Raw genomic sequence first — 21,053 nt, 5'->3', positions numbered from 1 at the left:
TCGAAGGCTTGCTGGAACAAGATATTCACGGCGCTTCCATTGTCCACCAACATCCTATGGACTTCGCACCGACCTATTTCAGGCGTGATGACGAGATCATCATCATGGGGATGATGCAATCGCACAACATCTTTCTCGGAGAAGGTGATTTCCTCATCTCTACGAACCTTGGCGAGTCGCAGCGTCGTACTCATGACACTTACGGGGTCATGATGGGCTTCTCGAGTATACCTTTCCTAGGCACCTCGAGAATTCCCGGCAAGGTGCAGTCCTCCAAAGATTATCCCTACACTGTAGAGACCTTTTGTGACCACACACTTCTTCCCTGGTTCTTCCTGATTTTTCTCCCGAACGAGAGTTGAGTCATCGACAAATTCCTTGAAGTGCCTCTGTTTAATGAGGTCCTCAATTGCCTGCTTGAGGGCCCGACACTCATCGGTGTGGTGCCCATTATCCCGATGATAACAGCAATACTTTTTATTATTTCTGGCTGAGGGGGTATTTTTCATGGGCTCGGGCTCAAGCTCCGGCTCGGGCTCGGGCTCGGGCTCGGGCTCGGGCTCGGGCTCGGGCTCGGGCTCTACGAGCAAACCGGCCTCCTCTGATTTATCTAGAATAGCCGATACCAAGGCATTCAGATGAGTATATTGATTCTTATCGCGATCGCAACGAGGAACTGGGGCATAAGATTTCTTAGGCTCGTGCTGCTGCTTCTTTTCTTTTCGCTGATCATCATTAGCCCACCTGTGATTAGCCCTCCTATTTTCTCCCCGGTTGGAGCACTGCCCGAAGGACCGGGGTCGTGGCGATTGAGAGCAGCCATAGAACTTTCAATGTAAAGGTATTTTTTAGTAAGGTTGTAGAAGCGAGTGAGGAAAACATCATCCTCAGATTGCGGTACCTTCCACAAGTCTGTATGCGGGCGAACTCCCACAATGATAAGAGTCTGAACAAACTCTTCGGGAGTGTGAACCACTTTGTGGACCTCCCTATAGAACTCGTCTATATAAGATTGGAGGGGTTTACCCCTCTCTTGTCGTATATTGCTCAAGTACCTTAGCGGCATCGAGAACTTCATGTTTGCCTGGAAGTGCCTCAGAAACGTCGAGCTCATATGAGGCCATGAGCCGACCAATCCTGCTAGAAATGACTTGAACCAGCACTTGGCATGGGCGGTAAGGGTTACTAACAAGCAAAGACATTTTACCAAGTCAAAGACTTAGTGGAGTTCCATGAGGTCATTGAACTCATATAAATGATCCTGCGGATCGGAATTCCCATCGAATGCTCACATGTCGGGCATTTTGAATCTTGATGGGAGAGGGGTAGCCAACATTGCCGGAGAAAAGGGAGACGCCTCTGCGACCTGCTTTTGCTCATTTTGTTGTGCCTTAAGCTGATCCAGAGCTCGCTGTAGTTCCTCAATCTGAGGCAGTGGAGCTACCTAGGGATTACTCTCCACAACGTGGTTCGACCTCACGGTTGCGGTTGAGAAAAGACCGTAAGTCGGACTCTTCCTCTTCTCAGTCGGGAGCCCCGACCAATCTTGACACACCCTGGCTGGAGCTGTGTGATGGCATTGAGCAATTCGGGGAGTCTTCCCGACCTCTGTAGTGGTATGAACCGACCCGTGGACGATGGGGATCTCTTGCACAATGACGATCTAAACCCTTATTCTGGCAATATAAGGAATTTCCTCATCCTGCACCTTTGTGGGAGTGCCCGTGCGACATGGCATGGGAGGGCTCATGCTGTAACATATCGCCGAGTTGTAATGCCACAGGTAATCTACCTAGGGCGCCATCGGTGTTCGCTAGTCCCTCGGAGCCCTTAGGTCCGCTGTGCACCACTTGCTTTTCCTTTCTCTAACGCGCTGCAGTGCGCGCGACATGGCCTTTCGCCCTTTTCCACGCTTTCACGCGACCTACAGACGTTTTTAGCGGTAACACCGCCTCATTGGATTCGGGTGGCATGACCCGATCCAATCGATCTAGCCTTTGGCTAACCGTTTGAAAAGTATTATTGAACTTCTCCAAGTAACTCATGATGGCTAGGCCGGGCTGTGAGCTTGAAGGAATATCCCCCATGATATTCTACTGGACTGGTGGCACTTCAGGAGAAATGTCTTGTACTTGGGGGATTGCTTCATTACCATGATTGGTTCGCTCAAATTCGAAGCCGTGAGCCATTTACTGTTATAGGACCAATTAGTGAGAGATTTCTCTGATGAATAGTAGGTACTAAATCAGGCGCTCCTTCTAGCACCAAACTGTTGATGTTCGATTTTGTCACCAACTACTCGCACGTGTGAAACGTTAAAAAGGCTTAAAAGTCACACGTGATATGAAAAGATCGAATTAGAGAAAGGGTGATGAGCAATATTTAAAGTGGTTCAGATGCTCAAAAACGAATCATACATCCACTGCTATTGTATTAAAAAAAAAAAAAAAAGATCAAGTCACGTTCAGCGAGCTGAGTTATAGTGTAGAGTGAGAATACAAAAGAGAGAGAGAGCTATTTCAACGTAAGGTTGGCTAAAAATCCCCTAAAAATGAGACAGAAGTCCTCCATTTATAGTGGGAGAGTTCAAGGTAATGATTATAAAAGCTGCAAGTCGGTAGGTGCCGTGCAAATCCTTCCCTGTGTCCCATTGATTACTTGCCCAAGGGATTTTCTCGACTAAAGTAAGGTTTTGACACGTGGGCGATCTCCAGCCGTTGGCTGGCCTGGCACTCACCTGCTGTACTAACAGGAGCCATACCACCACTTGCACTAAGCATGACGTGGCCGCACCTGGACGGCACAGAACCTCTCTGAGCTCTAGCCATTCTTTACTGACGAGACTCCACGTCAGCCCTACCTTTTCAGGCATAACATATTATTATACAAGCTTTATGTTTTTCTAAAAAGCTAACTAATGTTTTCTTTTGTCATGCAGTTTCCGATTGACATAGAACAGTATTATATAAAGGAGCAATTGAATAAGAGCGGTTGCTGACCTCATTGGTTGTTGGACTGAAATTACAAGAGTGAAAATGGAGCATTAAACTGAAATTACACGAGTGAAAATGTGAAATGGAGATATTTAAGTGTTTTAATGGCCACATCAAAGAGCTATAAAAAGGTGGTTGTGTTTTTTATTTCTAGATCATTGTAAGCATCAATAATATTAAATGGGAAGATAAAGTTGGTTTATTTAAGCCAATGGGTTCCTTTGGTGGCTCATCATCAATCAAAAAGTGATCTCACCTAAAACAGACAGCATGTTTTTATATTAGTAGTTTAAGTTATCCTATTCGCATTCCACAATAAGTGATCCCATTTAGATCGCCATATATAGAGCTCAGTGGCAATGGCAATCTCCATTATCATCATTTCAATGTCCCAAAAGACAGTGAAAGATCGATACAACTTCAAGACAAAATGACAGTCAATTTAATTCTAGTTAGAAGCAAATTAAAAATAAACATGAAATAATGAAAAGGACTATTACCATTACAGTACTCAACATTTTGTATCAAATCTTTTTTTCTTTTGTGAACACTTAATGCAAATTTGGGATCCAAATATGGATGTCCTATATATGGGGAGTACTTTGGCTTTCATGTGATAATATATGGTCTCTAGGTCTTTCTTAAAAATAAGAAGCAGTGGCAGGGCGATGAGATTTTGTGTGATTAACATTTACCTCTCACGTGGTTTCATTAAAAACACTTTGGTTCAAGGAATATTGTATTACTAGAAATATTATATTAATGGAAAAAAAGATTATTGGGAATGTTTAGAGAAATGTGTTTGGTTGGTTGAAATAAATTGGTGGGTATGTTATATTAATATGTTTGGTTGGGAGGAATAGATTGGTGTGTATATTATTTAAATTATTGAATTGCCCTCTAATTAAATATTATTATTTAGACTATTGTATAACCCCCCTACATTTAAAAACTTAACAAAAACAACCCGATAATAAAAGTTTGAAAAATCAATAATGCACCCCCATCAACCCAGCCACTGCCAACCACCGACAACCACGGCCGTGGGCAGTCGGCAACCTAATGGAGCACAGAAGGTCAGAAATGGCCATATCGACACACAACAGCCATTTCCTGCCTTCCGTGTGCCGTTTCGACGGTGGCGGCGGCGATTAGCCACCAGCAGTGGTTGCTGGCAACCGGCAGCTGCAGGTGGCTGGGGGTGGTGGCTTGGGTAGACTGCAATTTGTTTTGAATGCAAAGGTAATTTTGTCCAAAAAGTTATTTAATTGGGGTAAAATTGTAAAAGCCAGATTAATGTAAATTGATTTTAAAACAAGGGCATTATTATCCAAAAATTTTATTTATAAGGGATAAAATTGTTACAAAAATAAGATAACTAACTAATCTTACGATACCTAAGAAAATGGAAACTATCAGATTAGCTCCTATATTACCAACAGTAACTACTATTGGTATTGCAAGATTACTAAAATCTTGTATTACTTGACAACCAAATGTGATAATCAAGTAATACAAAATGACATAACTTCAATAATCTTATACAACCTCCAACCAAACACCCCCTTAACGTTTAGGAAAATGCCTAAAATTCTAGTTTTACCCTTCTAATTAAATGGATAATGCTAACATTTAAGTAATGGTTAACAATAACCATACATTGACATGTCTTCTTTGCACACATTATAATTTATAACGACTCATTAATTTAAAGTAATACTTAAAATTTTCGTGAATTTATAATGTGTCATCTCATAAGATGAATTTGCTGACTATGGTAGTGAATTTGAGATTTTGATGATACTAAAACAGTTTTAGTGGTGACTTAAAATTACGACTCGACCCTAACACATCATTTTCGATCATTAATTGACTGCTAAGTAGTCTAGTAGTAGTGTGACATGGCAGAGGAATTTTGTTTATACAGCATCTCTTTAAACTTGGGGCAAAATATTGGCTCGAATGCTTGTTTCCACTCGAAGTTTGTCTTAAAGACAATTTCGTACCTAAAAAATTTGAAAACGATAATTATCCATAAACCGTCGATACGTACGACTTTATCCCTAATAAAAGTTACAATCAAAGTGACGAGGATGCAGTCCGGACACAGCATATGACAAGTCAAATTCCAATTGGCAGATGACCACCACGTCAGCAATCCCATTTGCCATTAACAGAAATAAATAATTGAAAATTGTCCCAAAAATTCAGGCAGAGAATGTGAAGACTGAAGCAAAGCCATGTTCTTGCTTTGCTGCCTCTACTAGGACGAGTCCTCTCTCTATCTCAAAATTACAAACTCAAACTCCCACAGACTCACACACAGAGAAACGAAACTTCCTTCGCCAAAAAAAAACTCTCACTCACTCACTCTCCCTCTCTCTCTCTACAAGTTGCTTTGTCTCATCCTTCACCTAAACTCTCTCTCTTTACCCAACATTTACTCTTTCTTTCCCTTCAAATAAAAATCTCGTATAAATAAAGGTGTTGGAGTTGCTAGATCTGAACGCCCAATCCCTTCCCCTTGGTTCAATGTAATTATTAATTCGTTTCCAAATCCATCAATGGGATCCAGTGGAAGTAAAGCTGCTGCTTCTAATCAATCGGCGGCGGCGGCTTCGTCTAGCAAGACTCGAAGATCTAGAGGCGGCTGGGCTTTTCAGTCTTCTTGTCTCGGCGCTCCATCTGGATCTCGCTGCAATGGCCGCCAAGACCGGGTTCGTCACTTTGACTTAGCTAGTGTACCAGCTATTTGAATTTGAAATCTTTGGATTTGTACTCCGGTATTGCCGGCCACTTACTTTAGTAGTGACTTATGCCGTATTATTATTTGTTTTTGTGAAAATGGAAATGTTTATTGCAATGCCGGTAATGTACCGTAGTAGTGCGCTCATGGGATTAGCTGGGGTTGCCTGATTCGATAATGTTACCGGCTTTTGGGAGTTTGGAATCGTCCAATGTAGTAGTGTTCACTCCTTATTAATATTGGTGACAGTGGAAATGTTTATGTTTTTGAAATGCCTGTTTTGTTATGTGCAGAACACAGAGGACGGTACAGATGAGGCTGAGACGGAGTCGGATGAGTTGAAAATTGATAGTGAGAGGAAAGTAAAAGACGACATGTCCTGTATAGCTTCAAATGCTGAGGTTGATGGTAGCAGCTCTAACCGATCATCCTCTACGCCTAGTCGCTTTCTTTCACGCTTTAGCTTCATTCCTGGTAATCTAAGTTTTAGATTAAGCAGAGCAACCAGTTTAGGGTCGTCAAGAGCATATTCTGACGAACAAGAGCTTCGACTACCATCCGGTCATGGTAGTGGTAACTTTCTTGATAGAATTGAAGCTCAACAAGGAAGTGACTTGCTTCCTCAAACTCTGATCAGTCGTCAAGATAGTATGAGTAATTTTCAGTTAAATGGGGTTAATTTGCAAGACAATCGAACAATTTCTTCAGTAGATAGTAGTAGCACTAGAACAGGTGTTGAAGGAAATTTACATTCTCCTAGAGTTCTGAATGAGTTGGAGAACATTGGAACTAGACGGATTGGAGCTCGGGAACCTGTTGAAAGAAATGTTCGTTTTAGCCGAACTCTCAGTGTGGGGAGACTTCGTGATAGAGTTCTTCGCCGATCATCATTGACTGATTTAACGTTTTGTCCTTTGCAACAAGAGAGAGAAGTGAGAGATGGTAGTCAAAGTGGTGGGCGATATCCCTTTGACAGTGACACTAGGATTCGAACATCTGAAGCTAATGCTGCTACTTCTCCAGCAAGATCTGGTTATCCTCCATCCAGTCTGTCTAGCACCTTGTTCGGCATTCAAGATCACGAGGTTGAAACTTCACGATCAAGAGAAGCCAGGTATCATGATTTACTGGAACACAGATCAAATTTCCTTGAACGAAGGAGAAGAATACGATCTCAGGTTTGTTTCTTGCACTTAATCATCATTGAAGGTTTTCTTTAAGGCATTTTCTTAATCAGAGAACACAACATAAGGTCACATGCTTGATTATTTTGAATATTCAAATGTCATCCATCCTCATGTAACATATTCAGTGGATAAGTACATGTTTTTTGTTGTGGAGTACGGTTGTGAACCATATGCTTGTCTGACATAGGAAACTACTCGAGTAACATCGATCCATATAGCCTATTTAAATATAAATTCTGCTGTGCACATCTTAGTTGCCTGATTTCCTTTCTGCTATAAGGCCATTATGAATAAGTTGTTCATCTTGGACTGGTTCCATGTTATTCTTTCTTTTTGATGCTACATAATTAGATTAGTGATCAGTGCATACAATTGTTTAGGTTCGTGCTCTTCAACGGTTGGGAAGTCGTTTTGAGAACCTGTCAGGGCATGAGAGGTCTTGTATCTCATCTGGTCAACATAGAACGGGTCGTTGCACATGTCGTGTAAGTAATCGAGAGGCCAGCTCTAATGATGACACCAGCACTAGAGCTAGCATATCAAGAATTGTAATGTTAGCTGAAGCATTATTTGAGGTAATGTTATTATGTTAACATTGTTTATGATAGCCATTGTGCAGGGGTTTGCCCCCATGTTTCTATATAAGTTTGAGTTTTTTTGACTTATTTTCATTAGGTTCTGGATGAAATACATCAGCAATCTGTGGTGTTATCTTCTCGGCCTTCTATGTCTTCATTAGGATCTATTCCTGCACCTAACGAGGTTGTAGAATCTTTGCCTGTCAAATCTTACACCAAGTCACAGAAACATTATAATGAGGAGGTTGCACAGTAAGTATTATGTTCCTCCACAGTTTAGCATTACTTGTAATTAAGATCTTTGCTGGAGATGGTTGCTCTTTTTATTTTAGTAACATGAGTAGTGGATATTTGGTTTATTTGATGTGTGTGTGTGCTTTTTTTTAATGCTATTTTGAAGATGAATAGCCTTCTTTCTCTGTGTGTGTGTGTGTATTAATTTACAGAGTAGAGAATATTTGGTTTTCTTTGACCATTTTATTTCCTTTCTCAACTTGGAAAGTTATTTCATGTGTGTTAACACTTGGCCTTTAGTTTTCATATTTTAGTTACAAAATATTTATTATTTTGTATTTTGGTTAGGTTTTAGAAATTAATACACTTGTAAGAGGCTTATCATTTTGTAATGCATGAAATGAATCAATGTTACAATTAGCATCTCCTTATCCTAATGGTTGTTTGGCTTGCCTATCACTCAAATGCGCAGATGCTACATTTGCCTTGTGGAGTATGAGGAAGGTGACAGTATGCGGATACTGCCTTGTCATCATGAATTCCATAGAACATGTGTAGATAAATGGCTCAAAGAGATTCACAGGTATGACATATGAGGTGGATTTCTTAAATTTTATCCTATTAAGGGATGATATATGATTGGCACATAGATGTTTATGTTTTCTTTAAATTAATATGCTAGTGAGAGCCATCTGCCCTAGATCATGGAACTTAAAATACATATGTTTATATAGATGAACCATAAAAAAAATTATATTAGAAAACTGAGATAGATTAGTTCATTATCTTTTGTTATAGCTGGTACTCACTAGGTATAGTAACACTGAAGCATATTTATGTTGGCAATACATATTGAAAACTGACGAAAAGGAGCCAACTGCACCCCCAGAATCTTATAACTATAACCTTCATTAGTTGCATATGCTTTTGATCTTCTCACTTCTTTATCTTGAATACTTCATTCTTCGAATTTGGACCAAGCCATACTGACCTGGCTTTATCTCCTTCGTTTCATGATGGTCTATTTAAATTCTATTTCTTGAACGTCTTCAAACTATGCCTGTTACTCTACTTCAAATGCACACACACATGGGATGACCAAAAGAAAGGGTGTGGGAGAGCTTACCTCTATGGCCCCATCTGTGTTTTATCAGATGCAACGACGGGAGTCTTTATTAGGGAATGGTTCCTTGTACCCAACCGTTTGCATTGTTTATATAATGTTCGAACTGATGGATAGGATGTGCTATGTAGACCTAGGACTATGATAGAGTAAAACTTTAAAAGGAGCTAGGCCTTAACTGATGGTTATTCCAACCTTGCTGACGTGTAATTGTCTTTGTTTCTGGAAATATTTATATTGAAACATCATATTAACTTCACAATTGCTTGCAGAGTTTGTCCTCTTTGTCGCGGAGATATCTGCAAATCTGATTTGTTGCCACCCGAGAATTAAGTTTCCCGGTGTTCTTGCTGATGGAGAAGTAAGGTGCCAGGCAAGTCATCTACTTTGAAGACTACCAGAACTCCTGGGAAGTGTTTAAGTTCTCTAGTTGGCAGGTTTTTGTAAGTTCAGCCTTCTCTACCAGTGCGGCTGGTTTGGTGTATGTTTATGGTTTTGATTTCACAATACAAATATCAAACCATGGTAGAAATGGACTGAACTACTTGCATTGGGAAACATAGGTGGGGCCAGATCGAGAGTAGTTGTTATTTTCTGGTGTTTGATATTTGTTACATGGTTCCAAAATATCATTGATTTGTTCAGTGAAATGTCGATTGTGTTCCAAATTGTAGGGTTCTCCTCTACTTTCCTTGGAGCTTATTTCCAATTTTTCTCCGTTAAGAATGATTGAAAGTTGAAGTCACAAAGAAGTTAGAAAAAAGGAGACAGCTGAAAATTAGTATAATTAAATGTCATTATGACACCTTGGAATCCTGTAAAACATGCATTCTTTGTGCAATTGAGTTTAGTAAATGGTTTCGCCGAACGAGAGGAAAACAGCAAAACGAAACCCAGGCAAAGGAAAGGGAAGGTGAAATGTGAATACAAGAACTATGTATCACAAAGCTTTTCTAGAGAAAAAATTAAAGCTTTTAGAATCAAAATTATTTGCCTACAATCTCAGGCAAAAGCTCTTGAACTAGAGTTCGTGAACTAAAACAGCTGTTGCATTATTTTTATTATAAAGCTCAAAAATCGAATTCAGGAACATAAAATTCCATGACCCCATTCTCTGAGCTTGTTACTTGTAGCTATCACAACCAGCAAAATTTAGAATTAACAGAATAATAGAATTTGAGGTAATTAATTCTTCTTGTAAACAAAAGATTTAATCAACAAAGCAAACCAATGCTCTAAAAATTGACAATTTTGTGAATTGTAACAGCTCCCGAAATTTTTTTTTTTTTTTTTAACTTACGAATCACTTTTGGAATTTGGGTTCGACTAACAAAATTGTTGCAGCATAAAATATTCAGCAGAGTCTCTTTTTTGCGTCAACTGACAAAAAACTTTTTACCAAAAAATTGCTTTTATATATATATATATATGTATACCCTAAAAATCAATCAAATCAAAGTTTTATTCATTAAAAGAATTTGGGAACAAATTACCAAATTGTTGTTTTCTCTACGTATTGTTAAAAAAGTAAAAAAAAATAGAAATCTGCCAGAAATCTATTTTCCAGAGAGGTTTGTAATTAGATTAACGTTACACTTAGCAAAAATCGTGTTACTCTTGTAATTATCTGTAAATGGGAAGGGAGGTCTGACAAGGAGGGAGTAGAGTGAGAATGCGAAAAACGAGAACTGAGTTCAAATTTCAACATTTGGAGTCGATAGATTAATTATTATAATGCTACAAAAATGAACTCAATCGGCAACAATATCATCGACGACAACAATCCAAACCCCGACCTCATCGAACCTCTCCAACACCAAACTCAGCACCACCCTCACCCTCAGCATAACCCTCTCCAAACGCAGTCGCAGCCTCAGCCTCAGCCTCGGCGCCCCCGTGGCTTCGCCGCTACGGCCGCCGCCAACGCGATGGGCCCTACAAACACAGCGACCGGGAAGGGCAAAAAGGAGAGGGAGAAAGAGAAGGAGCGGACGAAGCTCCGAGAGCGACACCGCCGTGCTATCACCAGCAGGATGTTGGCTGGGTTGAGGCAATATGGTAATTTCCCACTACCTGCGCGTGCTGACATGAATGATGTACTCGCTGCGCTGGCGCGTGAGGCTGGCTGGACTGTGGAGGCTGATGGAAATACGTTTAGACAATCTCCGCCTATTCAACAGCAGCAGCAGCAACAACAAATGGTTTGTGTTTATAGTAAGAATATTTTGATAGTTCGGATTTATTTTGTGACTGTTTGGTGTGCGAGAACATATGAGAAAATTGCTTACAATTTGGAACCAATTGTATCACTAGGTATGTAGAGTGATCGAGTCACATTTTGCTAAAATAATGCTTCATGTACAGGCGGCATTTCCTGTGAGATCGGTTGGGAGCCCGCTATCGGGCAATTCGTTGAAGGGATGCCCTATGAAAACAGCTGTTGAGTGTCAGCCATCGGTTCTTAGAATTGATGAGAGCTTGTCCCCGGCATCTCTTGATTCTGTTGTCATTCCTGAGAGGGATACTAGGACTGATAAATATACCAGTGCCAGCCCCATCAACTCTGTTGAATGTTTGGAGGCTGATCAGGTAATTTATTTATTAGTTAATTGAGTTGCACTGGACATTGGTAAAAGGTGTTTGATTTTATGATTGTAAAGTTGACCTTCGTTTAGTTGAAAATGAAATTACTGGAGTTGTGGCCTGTGTAAGAGTAGACAGCCATTAGGTTCAATGCTCATATTCTTTCATTTTTTTTTTCTAACTATCGCTTGAGTAAATGAAGAACAAATAAGATTGAAAGAAATTTAGATGGAATTTCTTTCTCTCTTTCATTTGTTAATAACTTTATCCTTAAATCTGATGCCTTTTTGCCATAGAAAAGTTATTGATGAAAGGGAGTTTACGACTGTTATATACTTTGATTCAGTGGCTTAGAAGCCTTTGCTTATGACTTTTGGATATGTTTTTTGGACATTTGGGACATTTGGTCATCACTCATCATGTCAGTTTAGTCCAGAGGTCTTTATAGTTGAGTTTGGTGAACTTGTGCTGATGCTTAATTTGTTGGGTTGACTGTGCAGCTTATACAGGATGTTCGTTCTGGGGATCATGATAATGATTTTACAGGATCACAATATGTCCCTGTTTATGTAATGCTTGCAGTAAGTTTTGCTATATTCTGTTGACTTCTTTTATTTGTTTCTTTGAGATTCAAAATTCTTGCTAGACTTCATCTTCTAGGTTTTCTTCTCAATATGGTTGTATATTTTTCTTTTATGCTAAAAACTTATATTGTTTATGTGCTTTCCCTCAAGTAAAAATTTTCTATTTTTCTGATTGCTTAAACCTCTAAATTGTCGTTGCAGACTGGTTTCATCAACAATTTTGGTCAATTGGTTGATCCTGAGGTTCTTAGACAAGAGCTGAGTCATATGAAGTCTTTGAATGTAGATGGTATCATTGTAAATTGTTGGTGGGGTATTGTGGAAGGCTGGAATCCACAAAAATATGCATGGTCTGGCTATAGGGAACTATTTAACATAATCCGAGAGTTCAACGTGAAGCTGCAGGTGACTTGTTTTATTAGAGCTGTTATATATAAATATAGAACTGCCCCTCTTAATTTAATAGAATATGCATGTGTGATGCAATGCATGGGATTAAATTTCCATACTTTTCCTAATTAAATGTCTTTTTATATCCTGCTCCTTTTGGGTGTGGTGCAAAGAAACTTGCTATTAATTCTAAAATTCCTTAGTCATCATCAAATAGTCCGTCTGTGCCAATACATTTTGGCCTTGGTTAAAGTTTAGCATTTCTGAAATGAGATAGAACTTTCTTAAACAACCTGAAACATCTATATTACACATGACTTAATGATATTTTTATCAATTTTGCAAACAAAATTTCAGGTTTTTTGTTATATCCTACTTCTTTTGAAGTCATGGTGCAGGTTCCTTGAATTTGTAGGTGTAATTTTAAAAACATATTTTGTAGATATGAAAAGAAATCTTAGTCACTCTTAAGACTGTTATCTCAGTTTTTAGCTTTTCTCTTGTTTTACACTTAATTCATTATATACAATGTATGCATTAATATGCATGCTTTTGGCCTTTTCTTTTGCTTCTATGCTGTCCCTAGTTCCTTTAAGAACTATAATGGCACAAATAATTAAACATAGAATTCTAAAGAAACTTTTGTTGTGAATCTCTAATTGCTTAACAACATATTTTTTTAGGTTGTCCTAAGTTCAAGTGCTTAAGTGATTAATTTATACATGTCTTCCCCTATGATCAATGAGGAGTTATGATGCCAAGTTAAACATGGATGATGATTTTGCTACCCTCTCTGTACTAGCTCATGTAGAGATTTGTGTTTTGACTGGTATTATTAGTGTATGGAAATTATATTTCATGATTATAGCAGTTTTGCAATCTCATCAAATTCTGAAGGTTGTAATGGCATTTCATGAGTATGGAGTGAATGACTCTGGTGATGTGCTGATCTCTCTTCCCCGATGGATTATGGAAATTGGAAAAGGCAATCAAGATATATTTTTCACCGATCATGAAGGAAGGAGAAATACTGAATGTCTATCTTGGGGTGTTGACAAAGAAAGAGTTTTAAATGGAAGAACTGGTATTGAGGTACGGGATTTTGTTTTCTGTATAATATAGCCAACCCTCCCCTTCTTTTAATATAAATGAAGTAATTGTTATAAATCTATACACTTGCTTGTGATCTAACTCCCATTTGGTTATTTTAGCCATGCTTTTGCTTCTTCAACTTTGCATTTGTTCTCACCATCATTTATAACTGTTCATTGTAAAATTATGTGTATATCTTAGGAAAAAAAGACAAACTAGTAGCAAAAGGATTTATAAGAAAAAGCTGATCATCATGGGGTTTTTGTTATGTATATAAATCCAGTTGGCACTACCTTATGTATTTTACATTTTAGATTTCTGTTGGTTATTATTATTTTTTGATATTTTCAAATGTATGTAGGTCTATTTTGATTTTATGAGAAGCTTTCGAACAGAGTTTGATGACTTGTTTTTGGCGGGTTTCATTTCTGCTGTTGAAATTGGACTTGGACCATCTGGAGAACTGAGGTATCCTTCTTTTCCTGATAGGATGGGATGGAGGTATCCTGGTATTGGTGAGTTTCAGGTATCTGTTAAAGCTATTCTCATATTATGCAACTCCATTGAGGGTTTCTTTATGCTATAGTTGTGCAATTTTATTCCTTTGCTAAAGGATTCACCATAATTTCCCTATCAGTCTTGTAGTCCCCTTAATGATATTTAAGAACTGAATACACTCAGTTTTGACATTGTGTTTGACCTTATATGGGTTCTGAGTAGAATTAAATCCTTTCGTTCTAGTATTATACCATAACATGATAATATCAAAGTCTCAATGTATGTTTGATTCCCAGATCATTTGAATTTTCTCAGATATTGAGCAAGTAATTTTTTTTTTTTCAAACTTGGAAATTAAACTAAATCTCTTCCACCTCTAACGTGACTGAAGCCCTATCCTAAGACTTTTTATACTTTATAACAGCTGCCAAGCTGGTTGGTAGGCACTGCAAGGCCCACCTTTCCTAGCCAATTGACACAAATGAAGGCTAAAAGGAACTTTTAGCATTAAAGCAAAAGAATATAGTTACTATGTATACAAGTTTGAGGTTGGAATACTAAGTTTTGGACTCAAAAGAGTTTACCTTTAAAAGTTAAGACTTCCTTCGCGCATAGAAAAATAATCAAAACCATTTAAGCTTATTATATTAGAACAAAAACCCTAATAAAAACATTTGGTGAATAACTGTCAATTTGACCAAGTGAAACTATTTCAAAAGAGACTCATAACCTATGAAATCATGTCAACATCATCAATTAGTTTAGGTTCAGCCTGAGGTAATTTGGTAGTCTGGCAAAGGCTGTCCTCTAAGTTCATTTTCAATCAAGTCTGTGAATAATAAGAACCTAGATTCTTATATTTATAGGAGAACAGAACCTTAATAACCATATAAATTAGAAGTCTGAATTACGATTGAAAAAATGAAACCCTAATATAACATAGAATATATGAAAATTGTATTAAATCCTAATAACTCTAGGCCGACAAATGTCAATTAAAGACCGGATATCCAAATTTTATTGATAACTCTTTTTTGGTCAACCATGTTCAAGTATTGGTGATTAATTCCATAATCTGCTTTCTGAAATTGACTATATCATTATTCCAGTGTGTGATTATAATTATTTATACATCTTTTCATCTTTTTATATGTTTTATGCATTATTATCTTGCATGATTTATTATCAGATGATACTATTACTATATATGTCTTGTCTCATTGATTTTCCAAAAGACCTGCTTGATTTTATTTTAAATCAAATTCCAGTTTAAGGTCTTAATACTTCTACTTTGATTTGTCCTCTCTAGTGCTATGATAAATATTTACAACAAAATCTAAGAAAAGCTGCTAGATTGCGGGGACATTCATTCTGGGCTAGAGGACCTGATAATGCTGGTCAATATAATTCGAGGCCTCACGAAACTGGCTTCTTCTGTGAACGAGGGGATTACGATAGCTATTATGGGCGCTTTTTCCTCCAATGGTATGCCCAGTCATTAATTGACCATGCGGATAACGTATTGTCGCTTGCAAGCCTTGCACTCGAAGATATAAAGATTATTGTTAAGGTATGCATGGTATCTTAGGGGCACACTTCATTTCTTTCAAGAACAATACTGTGCAGGCTAGCCCTGAAATAGACAACATCATACTATATGAGTCGGTTGTTATATGTTCTATTATCAAGATAAGTGAGAGTTTGTGTCATCCATATAGATATAAGACCATATGGGAGCTTCAAGATTGAAAAAGCCAATTAAAATTTTCATCAATTTTTCTTCGAGGAGTTAGAATGGCAGATCAAAGTCATGTTTTGCTGGACACCTTTAAGAAAAAAAAGGTAGGATAAAATCATTTCACGAGTACCAGTTAGATGGTACTTACTAGATATTGCAGATGTGGTTCATGTCTGTATCAGCTATGGATACTGAAACTATAACGTAAGTTAGCTATATCAAAAATGAAACCTATCTGTTGATACAAGGTTGCATTTGGTAATTGTCTTTACATTCAGTTCCAAAATCCTAGATGATATTTCAGTGGGATTATTTCACAAAAGGAAAAAGGTAGGAAGAAGCAAAATTAATTTCAAATTATCTTGATCTGCAGGTTCCTGGCGTTTATTGGTGGTACAAGACTGCCAGCCATGCAGCAGAGCTTACAGCTGGATACTACAACCCTACAAACCAGGATGGATACTCTCCCATTTTTGAGGTTCTAAAGAAGTACTCAGTGACAATGAAGTTTGTTTGCTCCGGCCCGAATCTGGAGGATCATGAAGCTCTGGCTGATCCAGAAGGTTTGAGTTGGCAGGTGATGTTTCTTTTTGATATCCCATGACTCGCCCCATAATGTTATAAAAAAGATTATTATATAGGTGAACCAACAGTCCACCCTGAAGTACCAAATCTTTACATTTTTAGCAGATCACACTATAGAAAAACACCAAAATTAACCCTAGAGACTATCCCAATTAGTATAAATATTAACAAGAAAAATGAGACTATTGCAGGTGATTAATTCGGCCTGGGATCGAGGATTGTCTGTAGCTGGTGAGAATGCACTTTCATGTTATGACAGGGAAGGATGCATGAGAATAGTTGAAACAGCTAAGCCAAGAATTGATCCAGATCGCCGTCATTTTTCATTCTTTGCATATCAACAACCATCTTCTTTGCTGCAAGGGACAATTTGCTTCTCAGATTTGGATTATTTCATTAAATGCATGCACGGTAAGAACTCCCAAAATCTACAAGTCATTACTTGTAGTAAGTATTGTTAAAAGCTCAAGATGAACTTGAATGCCTATAGCTCCTAGAGGCAAAGGCACGGAAGTGCAAATGAAGCTTGTGCTTGAATGAAGTGACATTTGCATACTTAGCAAAAAAAAAAAAAAAAAGTGACATTTGCATGATGTAAAAGAGTCACATACATGGAAGTTCACATTTGCAATGGTAGTCCAATCTAGTCTAATAGCTGTACCATATTCTTACCCCGTCTGGTTCATGTAATTTTAGCTTTGATAATTTTAACGTTCACAGAGCATAGACAATAGCTTGATAATATCTATCCTTGTTTTAATGTATATCACTGATTATTCTTTGCAGGAGACGTATCAAGCGATCTGCTTCCCTGATGAGGTTGTGAACTTTTTGCCTTTCAGAAGAGGATGAAGTTCTGGTTTCAACCACCTCCAATTGAAGGGTTTGTTTACATGAAGGTTATGGGTTCAGATATGGCTAAAAGAACTAAATCTTTTAAGGGTCTGTACAAATTTTAGTGGACTATGCTGCGTGGTTTCCGTTAGTTTTCTGTTGACGCTGTGTAATGTTCTGCTATTTAGATCTCTGACCGCAAGCAGGGCAGAGGCATGTAAGATGATTGATGCAACAACACCGTTGATCATACTTATACTTTGTTTGGGTTAGAGAAATCTAGAAAAGTACTGAAATTTTTCTTAGTAGCATATTTAAGGGATAGCTGAGAAATGAAGATAAATTAGTAATAATGATGTCTGTCAACTACCTCTTATGTAAACTCAGTTCACCTCAACTTTTAGTCATGGTTTATACTGGTCCGTTGCATATCAAAAGAACTTGACGACCCCGAAAGAAAATGATTCTATTCTAGTTTCTCTCATTTAACCAAGTAAAATCTAAAAGGTATTAATAGCAACAAACCCACTTTGGATGTTGATGCAACACAAACTTGGGAGTTCTTGATAAACGCAGGGACAATCAACAATGAGTGAATAAATGACAAAAAGTGGACTGCATGACTTAGCCCAAGTTAGAGTTAGATCATAGACACAACATTTGTCTTTAACAAAATTCAAAATTTCTCATGCCCTGTCTTTGTTTCTCCTTGCCTTACATGGTGTTTTTCCCTTGTAAGTACACTCAACCACTCTTCAATTTAGCAAGGTATCAACCATTCGAAGACTCAAATCTATCAGATTCCGATGCTAAAAACTTTTTTACCAATATAACCACCTTAGAAAGCCAGACAAATTCCCTTCTCAAACTAGCCCGCACAGCATCAGTTTGAAAACTTGACCTTTGATCTAACTCGTGATTGTGTTGCGCGATACTAACCATTTCCTATAGTATTTTGGTCCTCGTTACATCAGTCTTTAATCTTCAGTCAGACAGTCGTCCACCCTGTTATCTCTTAGAATCACAGTATTCAGGAAATTCACACTGGCAAGGACCTACTCTCACCTATAGGTAAAACAGAAATGTGAGTACCAGCAGCAACTCTAAAAATTTATTTTAATCAGTTCGTATACAAAAGCTAATTCTCTCCAATACTAATGTCTCTGTTAAACAATGAAACAAAAAAATTAAAAACCATCCACCTTTCGAAATGTGAAAGATACTCTTCTTGAAGCCCTCCTGATCACACTATCATTAACCGTGTCAATCTGTAAAACAACCATCAAAAAACCTCAAGATTAGAGATGGAAAAAATAAGAGCAATTGAGTGAACTTACATATTGAGCGCAAATATATGAAGTTCCATACAAACAGTTTAAGAGATGGAAGTAGGTTAAGGTAAAAACTGATGTTTAGTCAATTAGCATTTTCTCAAGTCATCGTGGAGTACTGGAGATTTCCTAAGTTTGCAAAAAGAAAGTTCTGAAATTTAGCTATAAACTCAGCTATAAGTTTTGAAATTTAGCTATAAACTCAGCTACGCGATAAAAAATATAAATCAGTAACAAGAGGAATATAATAAAGCATAATTTCTGAAGAAATAAAAGGCTATTGCGGAAATAAACCCTAGGCCTTCACAAGGCCTCAACCAAAAAAAAAAAAATATATATGAAAGTAATAAAAAACAAATAAATGGACATGCAAATACCTTATGGTGAGGAATGTAATGATGCCAAGCATAGCGTCCTTCCCCAGATAACAAGAGCATGGAGTGAGGAGGCATATAGATAGCCCTTCTTAAGATACTTGTGCAATTATCGAGGTTTTCGACTTTCATATCAATACTTGAGGTAGCATTAGGAAGCGATGCAGCTTCTAAATACCTCCTAAATTCCATAATGCAAGGACCTGCTAATGAAAGGCTGAAAATTGATCCTTCAAATGCTGAATGCGTATCTATGTGTGGAGATAGACCCACACCAGGTGGATACTCATTAACCTGTACGATAACCACAGATATTCAATCTTTATTTGGGATTTTTTTTTTTTTTCATTTTCCTACAGACAACAAAAGGTGCATTTGACTGATTTCTTAGCATTTCCAAAGGCAACTTCAAATAGTCTAGAGAACATTTTATTTCCTTTTTGCAGTGTTATATGGAAATAGGTAAAAGCACTACTTGCAGTTAGAAAAGCACCAGAAAGCAGGTGCTTCCATAAAAAACTTTTAGGTTCTCTTATGTAGGTTTTTTTCGCTCAAAAGAGCACTGAGAATTGCATCGTAAATATTAAACAGTACTTAAACATCTAGCTTCACCTCTTTCATCTCATAACAACCTCCGAACCATATTATTTCAACGAAAAAAAGAAAGTCACAAGATAACATTGCAAGTACACTGCATTACCGTTAGCTGGTCAAAAACTAAACTTCTAGTCTCGATGTCTGGGAATGACGAAATTCTTTCAAGTATAGAAGAAACAAAAGATGGAAGTTCACCCAAGCACTTTTCAGTATTAACATTCCTTGTCTGTAACAACAAAAAAGACAAACTAACAAGCTTCGTGATTCTTTTGATGCACACAAATACATAGACAGAGAAGTAGTGCGTGTGATTTTCAGCTATAATGTTTACCAGACTCATAAATTAGTCTGTGCTTTCACATACATAGACAAAAAGATAAATAAACAAGAGGAAGAAAGATAAATTTTGACCAATGCAGCTCATAATTTCATGCCATTCCAGTATTTAAAAGATCAAACTAAACAAAGAGTCAGAGCTCATCAAGCAGGACATTGTTACCTACATCATAACAAAATTCATATCCATAATGCTGAACCCTTCTTTTAGCAAGATTTTTCCAAGGCCTACTATCAACTGCTGCAAGCAACTCCTGAAAAAAATTTATAAACAACTCATACACAGCGTAGCATGAAGCTAAAGAACACCCAACAGTCAGTATAATTTTTTTACATGAAATTCAAGAACTAAACGCATACTGCTTGCTTACTGCCAAAGAAGACTGAGAATACTAACCTCTTCTTCTTTGCCACTGATAAAGTCATGCCACAAATAAATGCCGGGAATATTTAACTCTAAAGTAGACAACGAAACGGGAACTGAGTTATTGACTTGACCCTACACACAATTCAAAATTAACAATCAACAACAACCAAATATTTGGTACAATTTTCTTTGTTCTTTTTTAGATTTAATTCTACCCGAGGAGTTGGTGGTTGAAGTACAGAATAACGAATGTACAAAGAGCGGCCTCCAAGATCGGGACAGGGGCATCCGTTCAATGACTTTAATGCACTCTGAGCACAACTCTCATCAAAATACGAAACAATAACACGAGCGCCGCTCTCATCCGCTGCATAAACTCCTTTCACCGTCCCGAAGCTGCTAAACACAGACTCAATGGCTTCATAAGAAAGTCCGACCGCCGGCCCACAGTTAGCCACGAAAAGATTCGGACTTGATTCGCCGTCCCCCGCCTTGGCTGGCCTAAATCTGGGCACGCCCATCCTTTTTGAAATGATTGTAAAATACAATTGAAATTGCAGGAGCAAGTAGAAGAAGAAACGGTGTTGTTCTGTTCACAGGCGACTGGGCCCCAAAAAAAGCCCATTCGTGATCCAGGTCGGCCCGCACAGCCCACAAACGAGACAATACTCGATAATGTTTGTTTTAGTATTTTTTTAAAATTTCAACTTCTTACATAAGATAAAAAAAGAGCTTATTTTGAGCTTCTTTTAAAAGTTGTTAAATAACTTAATTTTTTTTTTGAAAATGTGAATTTAATTAAAGACTCGAAATATAAAATTTTTCAGTGTTGATTTGTTTTTTCTTTTTCTTTTTTTTTCAAATAAAAAGAGCTAATTATGGG

At 37.7% G+C, this 21,053-nt stretch overlaps 3 protein-coding genes across 5 annotated transcripts; 2 read left to right on the top strand and 1 right to left on the bottom strand.

The window, feature by feature from the left end:
* The first annotated feature begins 5,213 nt into the window (after positions 1-5,213).
* On the top strand, positions 5,214-9,921 carry LOC116143582. 2 transcript variants are annotated; one of them, XM_031429047.1, is made up of 6 exons: positions 5,214-5,710; positions 6,033-6,917; positions 7,307-7,501; positions 7,623-7,756; positions 8,211-8,321; positions 9,134-9,921. In XM_031429047.1, exons 1-6 carry the CDS (start codon positions 5,558-5,560, stop codon positions 9,192-9,194), a joined length of 1,539 nt encoding a protein of 512 aa, XP_031284907.1. In that variant the 5' UTR covers positions 5,214-5,557; the 3' UTR covers positions 9,195-9,921. The 2 variants fall into 2 exon arrangements, with proteins under 2 accessions (XP_031284907.1, XP_031284899.1); XM_031429039.1 differs by having other exon boundaries at positions 7,602-7,756; positions 9,134-9,919.
* Positions 9,922-10,349: 428 nt separating this feature from the next.
* Positions 10,350-17,518, top strand: LOC116142977 (beta-amylase 8). Its single transcript, XM_031428395.1, has 10 exons — positions 10,350-11,062; positions 11,226-11,450; positions 11,945-12,025; positions 12,230-12,433; positions 13,316-13,510; positions 13,872-14,036; positions 15,318-15,578; positions 16,120-16,323; positions 16,523-16,742; positions 17,118-17,518. The coding sequence occupies exons 1-10, from the start codon at positions 10,607-10,609 to the stop codon at positions 17,144-17,146; spliced, it is 2,040 nt and encodes a 679-aa protein (XP_031284255.1). The 5' UTR covers positions 10,350-10,606; the 3' UTR covers positions 17,147-17,518.
* A 172-nt stretch (positions 17,519-17,690) lies between these two features.
* LOC116143241 (alkylated DNA repair protein ALKBH8 homolog) lies at positions 17,691-20,846 on the bottom strand. 2 transcript variants are annotated; one of them, XM_031428696.1, is made up of 7 exons: positions 20,386-20,846; positions 20,201-20,302; positions 19,971-20,057; positions 19,571-19,693; positions 18,874-19,164; positions 18,368-18,433; positions 17,691-18,230 (listed from the first exon to the last, which is right to left on the bottom strand). In XM_031428696.1, the coding sequence occupies exons 1-7, from the start codon at positions 20,689-20,691 to the stop codon at positions 18,174-18,176; spliced, it is 1,032 nt and encodes a 343-aa protein (XP_031284556.1). In that variant the 5' UTR covers positions 20,692-20,846; the 3' UTR covers positions 17,691-18,173. The 2 variants fall into 2 exon arrangements, with proteins under 2 accessions (XP_031284556.1, XP_031284564.1); XM_031428704.1 differs by lacking the exon at positions 19,571-19,693 and having other exon boundaries at positions 17,693-18,230; positions 20,386-20,845.
* Positions 20,847-21,053: the final 207 nt, after the last annotated feature.

Source organism: Pistacia vera, unplaced genomic scaffold, assembly GCF_008641045.1.
Source record: "Pistacia vera cultivar Batoury unplaced genomic scaffold, PisVer_v2 Contig1132, whole genome shotgun sequence".
Taxonomy (NCBI): Eukaryota; Viridiplantae; Streptophyta; class Magnoliopsida; order Sapindales; family Anacardiaceae; genus Pistacia; species Pistacia vera.
Note: the sequence above shows the minus strand (reverse complement) of the source record. Positions and strands in the feature narration are given on the sequence as shown.

Coding starts and splice junctions, on each gene's coding strand:
- LOC116143582 (XM_031429039.1), top strand. CDS start 5,558: ATGGGATCCAGTGGAAGTAAAGCTGCTGCTTCTAATCAATCGGCGGCG. Junction 7,757..8,210: donor TATAATGAGGAGGTTGCACA/GTAAGTATTATG, acceptor TCAAATGCGCAG/ATGCTACATTTGCCTTGTGG. Junction 8,322..9,133: donor TGGCTCAAAGAGATTCACAG/GTATGACATATG, acceptor AATTGCTTGCAG/AGTTTGTCCTCTTTGTCGCG.
- LOC116142977 (XM_031428395.1), top strand. CDS start 10,607: ATGAACTCAATCGGCAACAATATCATCGACGACAACAATCCAAACCCC. Junction 11,451..11,944: donor AATGTTTGGAGGCTGATCAG/GTAATTTATTTA, acceptor TTGACTGTGCAG/CTTATACAGGATGTTCGTTC. Junction 16,324..16,522: donor CAGAAGGTTTGAGTTGGCAG/GTGATGTTTCTT, acceptor AGACTATTGCAG/GTGATTAATTCGGCCTGGGA.
- LOC116143241 (XM_031428696.1), bottom strand. CDS start 20,691: ATGGGCGTGCCCAGATTTAGGCCAGCCAAGGCGGGGGACGGCGAATCA. Junction 20,303..20,385: donor TTCAACCACCAACTCCTCGG/GTAGAATTAAAT, acceptor AATTGTGTGTAG/GGTCAAGTCAATAACTCAGT. Junction 20,058..20,200: donor TCAGTGGCAAAGAAGAAGAG/GTTAGTATTCTC, acceptor AATTTTTTTCAG/GAGTTGCTTGCAGCAGTTGA.